Source organism: Podarcis muralis, chromosome 13 (assembly GCF_964188315.1).
Source record: "Podarcis muralis chromosome 13, rPodMur119.hap1.1, whole genome shotgun sequence".
Lineage (NCBI taxonomy): Eukaryota > Metazoa > Chordata > Lepidosauria > Squamata > Lacertidae > Podarcis > Podarcis muralis.
The window spans coordinates 40,999,216-41,006,031 of record NC_135667.1 but is presented as its reverse complement, the minus strand read 5'-3'; the positions used below and the strand labels follow the sequence as shown (position 1 = coordinate 41,006,031).

Genomic DNA, 6,816 nt, shown 5'->3' with positions numbered 1-6,816 from the left:
TGACATCTCTTCTCTTTCCAAATACTCGACCTGTTACTGAAATTCCGCGGTCTTAAATCGCTGAGCTGTTACGGAATCTTCTTAATCTTCAAAAATAGCCTCGAACTACTTTTTGGGCAGTACCATTTTTTTTCCTACGGGGAGAATCATTAATCTTTTTTCCACCACCCCCATTACGAAAGATAAATATTATAAGGTGACATTCCTCTTAATATGTGCTCCGTGAGGACCATATGAAGCTGTTAGGCCCCCGGGGGAGATTTCAACCCCCGCGTAAACTGATGGTATATTCCATTTCCCACCGCCTCCACCGCCTTCTACTATCCACCTCTAATTGGCTAAGCCACGAATGAAAGGCGTCCAGTATAGCCATTCATGCCTTACTTGTTTAGCAGTCCTATCAGAGAGCGTCTCGTTCTTCGTCCAACCCTACCCAATGGTTGATTGGCTGACGAACGCCGTCACGCCGCGGTTCTGGGAATCGTAGTCGTTGTGGCTAGAGCGAACTGTGCAATCGATCGGAAAGGGAAACCACAAATCCCGAGATGCCTTGGGACAAGGGATCTGAGAGGCGGCTGCGCACTCCGACGTGGGGGCTGGCTCGTTTATATAAGGCGAGGCGGCGAGCGGGGAGTAGCAGTTGAGAGCAGAAGGCGCTCGAGTAAGGGAGGAAAGAGGCCTGGGGAGGGGCGGGGCCAGCTGCGAGGGGGTGGGTGTTCGAACGTTGGGTGTGCGTGGAGAAGTTAACCCCTTCCCGGCTGACTTCGCAATTTGCTGTCTAAGGTGGAGCTCTCTTTTAACCCTTTCGATGCCGTGCTGGGATAGTTTTTTTAATTGTTGAAGGCTTGGGCCGGATTTTCTTCTCCTCCTCGAGCTGATTATTTGGATCTGAACTGGTGAGAGGAAGGAATAACACTTGGCATCGGGACAGCTCTTAACTCCTGCGGTGCTGGAACTGGATCCCCTTTAACCCGTAAGTGCCTGGATTGAGACAGTTTAACTCTTCGTTGCCTGCAGCTTAACCCCTCAAATTGCCTTTTTAATCTCTAGGATTTTGTTTACCCCCCCCCCCAACTTATTATTATCGTTTGCAAGTTGCTCTCAAGGGGGCATAGTTATTCTTGTTGCCTTGGGTCCTGTCCTAGCTCATATATCTCTCCATCCCCAACTTTTTTGTTTCCAGATGTGCAGAGTTGCCATGCAGCTGTTGATGTGAAGAGACAGGGTGGTAGCTGGTGGGGAGAACTGGTTCTTCAGCCCCTGCCCGACACTGCGAGGGTAATGCAGGCCTAAAGGCCTTCGGACGACAAGACTGCTGCTGATCATCTCCTGCAAGGGTTAACAGTGGCAACTTGCGAGAACCCGATCTGAAGTGGCCCAGAGGACTGCAAAGGGTTATAAATGAAGGCCAGCTCGTGAAGGGTTAAGGGCTTTGTTTCCTGCGAACTTTAAAAGCTGGCATCCACAACAGCAGGACCTAAAGAGTTAAAGACAGTTGCAGGTTTGAAGGAGGAAGAGGAGGGAGCCAGCCCCTTTGGACTGAGAACAACAGCACCCAAAATCCAAATCTTGGCTTGCCAACAATGGCTGACGCTGCCCTCTCTGCCAGCCAGCAGCAACCCAATGGCAAAACTTCTTCCTTCTCCCCCTGCAGGGATGCCAGTAGTGGAGAGGGGCCCTTTTTGGTGTCTCCACCCGCCAGCAGAGAAGTGCTCCAAGGAGAAGCGATGGACGGTAGGTGGCAGCCGAGAGAGACCAAGCAGCAGGATGGCAGCCCGATGAGCAGAGACGAAGAAGCCTGCCGTGATGCAGAACATGCGGTTCCTCCGGTTGGGAGAAGTTTGGGTGCCCCAGAGGGAGCCGTCGGCGGTGAGGTTGAGGACCAGAACTGTGGCGCACCTGCAGACGTCCAAAAGCCATGTGATGGAGAGCAGCTCGGCTTGCAGTGCCAAGCCTACTCCGGGCCTGTTGGCCAGAGGTTCAGGCCCCAAGCTGAAGGCGACGAGGAGGAGAAGCTGGTCAAGAAGAAGCACAGGAGACGTCCTTCCAAGAAGAAGAGGCATTGGAAACCTTACTACAAGCTCAGCTGGGAGGAGAAGAAGAAGTTTGATGAGAAGCAGAGCCAACGGGCCTCCAGGCTGCGGGCAGAGATGTTCGCAAAGGGGCAGCCCGTCGCCCCGTACAACACCACGCAGTTCTTGATGGAGGACCACGACCAGGAAGAACCAGACTTGAAGACCGGCCTTTTCCCCAAGAAGACTGCCGCCAAGTCAGACGACACCAGCGAGGAAGACTTCTTCGTGGAGGAGGAAGGCGGCGGCAGCGACGGGATGGGAGGCGACGGCAGCGAGTTTCTCCAGAAGGACTTCTCGGAGACCTACGAGAAGTACCACGTCGAGAGCCTCCAGAACATGAGCAAGCAGGAGTTGATCACAGAGTACCTGGAGCTGGAGAAGTGTCTCTCCAGGATGGAGGAAGAGAACAACCGCCTGCGGATGGAGAACAAGAAATTCTTGGGGGACTCGACGGAAGACCCCCGGGTAAGTCAGCTAGAGGAGGAACTGGGCAGGTTGAGAGCTGAGAACCAAAAACTCTTGAAAGAGAACGAACTCAGCAGACAACAAGAGAAAGCTTTTCCCAAATTGGGAGAGTGATGGAACGGGGGAGATTTTTATTTTCTAAGGACTTGTGGAATGGGACAGAAACCCCCCAACCCCCCCGAAATCAGAATGCAAGAAGTTATTTCCATTTTGTGGGTGCGTGTGTGTGTGTATGTATATACATATATATATAGATTATGAATATATATATATATATATATATATATATGACAATGGACCTTTTCTTTTTTTGGTGATTTAATCAGAATAAATTCAAAACCTCATACTGTTTTTGAAGATAGCTCTAATGTAGTGTGTGCTCTTTCTTTAAATTATGTGTAATCAAAGGGGTCTCTGAGTGGGGTTCTTTTAAAACAAAACAGAACAGAACAATATCCAGCATTCATGGGAGAACTTTTTTTTTTTTTTTGCAAAACTGCATCTGACTTGTTAAAACTATTATTTTGAGTGTCTTCTAAAGGGAAGACTAGTTGTGGGTGGAGGGAGAAGTGACGAGGAGTTGTAAAAGGAAAACACAGTCACATTGTGACAAAAAGATATACAGATTCATGCTAAGAGTTCTAATAAACTGAAGGACATGTCAGCGTAATGATTCTGGTGTGGTTTCTAGAAAAATAATTCAAGATATTCTCCCTAGGTGGAGACTATTGTGAATCATTTTTCCAGGTGACATTTGGATGCCATTATTTAAAGTTTTAATGGGAAATTAATTGGGACAGGCCGCTTTAAGCCATTGTTTTGACTTACTAATATAGAAAACACATTAGTTGTTAGATCACCCTTAACTTGTCCATAGTATCTTACAATTGTTTCCTTTACCAGATGTGCTGTCAAAGCAAACTGTTTCTCGCCTGTTTGGTTGGGTTACTGTTGTTCCAATTTTTACAGTTGGAGAACAGAGGTTTGGGGTAAGGGAAGGTGTGATTTGCCCAAGGCAATACAGTACAGTGGTACCTCGGGTTATATACGCTTCAGGTTACAGACTCTGCTAACCCAGAAATAGTGCTTCAGGTTAAGAACTTTGCTTCAGGATGAGAACAGAAATCGTGCTCCGGCGACAGCAGGAGGCCCCATTAGCTAAAGTGGTGCTTCAGGTTAAGAACAGTTTCAGGTTAAGAACGGACCTCCGAAACGAATCAAGTACTTAACCCGAAGTACCACTGTAGAAGTCCAAGATAGGAGGTGGAGCTCAGATATGGCTGCCTGAACCAAATATTGAATCAAATGTTGAAGTGTTTATTATGAATATTGTTTATGGAGATACAGCCAACATCCTGCCATTTTAATAGTAGTCATGGCATTATGAGCTGGAAAGAATGACATGTCGCCTTTTTAAAAAGGTTAAGTAGCCCATTCTGGGCTAAATCAAAAGCAGAAGATCACGCCTGTTTCTGGGGCCCGAGAGATCATAAGAGAATTTGGGTGTGGTCAGAGACGTTTCATTACAGAAGTGTTTTGGTTTGCTTTTCATGCTCAGCCGCAAAAGGATTTTCCCCTCGGGCCAGGATTTTTGTGCATGCTCAGTTGTTTGCTCGCACTTGCTCATGTAAGTTGGCTCACTTGCTTGAGCCAGCTGCACAGTGCAGTTAAGCCTATGGACAGTAACTTGATTGCTGGGTGTCCTGTTTGTTCCTCTCTCGCCCATAGCTAGAGGGCTGCATGCGGCCGATGTGATTGTACGCACGGCTGTGATTGTACGCACACTTGCTTGGGGAGTGCGAGTTGGGTGGAATTCGATAAACACAGAGAGGATGCAAAACCCCTTCTGTGGTTGTGACTATGTCAAGAAGTGGTGCTCGGGATTACAGTGGTACCTCGGGTTACATACGCTTCAGGTTACAGACTCCGCTAACCCAGAAATAGTACCTCGGGTTAAGAACTTTGCTGCAGGATAAGAACAGAAATCGTGCTCTGGCGGCGCAGCGGCAGCAGGAGGCCCCATTAGCTAAAGTGGTGCTTCAGGTTATGAACAGTTTCAGGTTAAGAACAGACCTCCAGAATGAATTAAGTACTTAACCCGAGGTACCACTGTATTTATTTCTCCCATTTTATGCCAACACTGCTTTTCCAAAATGGGAATATTTTGTAGTAATTATTTCAATATAAAACGCATCTTGTTTTTGCAAGACTGTTCCGTTCTACTCCAATGCCAGTGGACTCCAGCTCCCATTTGCTTCATCCAGACAGCTTGGCAAATGGTTGAGGATGATGAGGATTTAACCATCAAAAACCGGGAGGGTTACAGGTTTTCCATCTACTTCGTTCTGGTCCTTGGCATGGCAGACATAAACCTGGCACGGACAAAGCCCTGTTGAGTTTCCAAACCACAGTTGGGCTGCTCTTCAGAATTGTGGCCCTTCCTTCCTGTATGCGAATTCTCACTCCTCTTGATTCTGGAAAGATAACCATACTTCTGGATTGCATCTGCGCCTGTTTGTTGACTCCAGATATCTCAGTTTGCAAACCCATAAACACTGGGAAAGGCACTGGTGAGATCAGACTCGGGGCTTTTAGGAACCTGGGAAAGCCTGGGCAGTGTGTATGGGAATCCTGGGCTGCCCAGATGACAAAACCCCCTTCTTGCCCTCGCTGATGGGGGTCCAAAGGAAATCAGAGCAATAGGTTTGACACCAGCTTGGCTGCAGAAGATGCCAGAAGGAGACATACAAGACACCATCCAACTGCTTTAGGGACTCCACTCTAGATCTGTGTAGGGTTTGCTCCTGAGCCTTTTTCTTCTCCCAAGGATGTCCCTCAAGGCAGCTGTTTAGAATCAGTTCTCCTAGATGGGCTACCTTCCTAGGCGTCAAGCCCCATCTGCCCCTCGCTGCCCTCTGTGGTGCGTAAAGGTACCCCTGACCATTGGGTCCAGTTGCAGACGACTCTGGGGTTGCTTCGCTAATCTTGCTCTATAGGCCGAGGGAGCCGGCATTTGTCCACAGACAGCTTCCGGGTCATGTGGCCAGCATGACTAAGCCACTTCTGGCGAACGAGAGCAGCGCACAGAAATGCCATTTACCTTCCCGCCAGAGTGGTACCTATTTATCTACTTGTACTTGACATGCTTTTGAGCTGCTAGGTGGGCATGAGCTGGGACCAAACAACAGGAGCTTACCCCGTCACAAGGATTCGAACCGCCGACCTTCTGATCGGCAAGCCCTAGGCTCTGTGGTTTAGACCACAGCGCCACCCTTTTCTGTGGTGTGTAGCTATTGCCTAATTAAAGAGTTGAGCAGAAGACTTGAGAGGTTAACACTTTAGCCTCTTTTGACAAGGGGCTGGGTAGATCTAGGGCAGGAGTGAGAAGCAATTGGCCCTCTAGATAGAGTTCAACTCTGTTTCCATTGGCCCAAGCTAGCATGGTCAACGGACAAGGGAGGATCAAGTCCAACGTTGGAGTTGCCAAACTTTGGTCCACGGACCATCAGTGCTCTGCAAGTGTCTTTCAGGTGTTCTGTGGCAGGTCCACATGGAATATTCATATTGATTTTAAAAGTGCATTTTCAGCCTGCCTTTTATTTATTCCTTTGCACGCGATCACGAGTTCCGTAGAACTTAATTTTCAGTCCGAGAAAATGCAGTGTAAGAAATACAAGAAGCAATAAGAATACGATTAAAATCATACGGAGCCTTGCACAGTGCATTGCAGTTGCCACGACAGACAGAAAAATCATTTAAGTGGTCCAGCAAGACCTTCGGCAATTTTCAGCTAGTCAATAGTGCGGGATAGTTTGGGGTCATTGATAGAAAAGTACACACACAAACACACACACACACACACACACATGCTAATATCAAAATGGCACTTTAAACCTGGGTTACAAATTACCACAACAGTATGTCTAGGTGACACCCCCCCCCCCCCCGGTGGAGTCTCATCTTCTTGTTTAATTAATTATATTTCTATGTTGCTTCATTTTAAAGGGGGGGAAATCACAAAGCAGTTTACAACATATTAAAAGAGCAGATAAAACAATCCAGACTAAAAAAAATTCAAGGAAAATATTTAAACAATCCAGACTAAAAAAAATTCAAGGAAAATATTTAAGATCTTTCTCTAAGTGAACTTTTGCCTTCCCCATATTTATTTACCAACTTAATTTATATAGCTGTCTCATAGCAGAAGGGCTCTAAGAAGACATTATGGTGTAGTGGTTAGAGCAGGGGTCAGCAACCTTTTTCAGCCGTGGGCCAG

The 6,816-nt window shown here is 47.4% G+C and overlaps 1 protein-coding gene across 2 annotated transcripts; it reads left to right on the top strand.

Annotated features, from left to right (window-relative positions):
* Positions 1 to 648: 648 nt before the first annotated feature.
* HEXIM1 (HEXIM P-TEFb complex subunit 1) lies at positions 649 to 3,204 on the top strand. Of its 2 annotated transcripts, none has more exons than XM_028703269.2 (2): positions 649 to 973; positions 1,655 to 3,204. In XM_028703269.2, the coding sequence occupies exon 2, from the start codon at positions 1,728 to 1,730 to the stop codon at positions 2,652 to 2,654; it is 927 nt and encodes a 308-aa protein (XP_028559102.1). In that variant the 5' UTR covers positions 649 to 973; positions 1,655 to 1,727; the 3' UTR covers positions 2,655 to 3,204. The 2 variants fall into 2 exon arrangements, with proteins under 2 accessions (XP_028559102.1, XP_028559101.2); XM_028703268.2 differs by having other exon boundaries at positions 1,184 to 3,204.
* Positions 3,205 to 6,816: the final 3,612 nt, after the last annotated feature.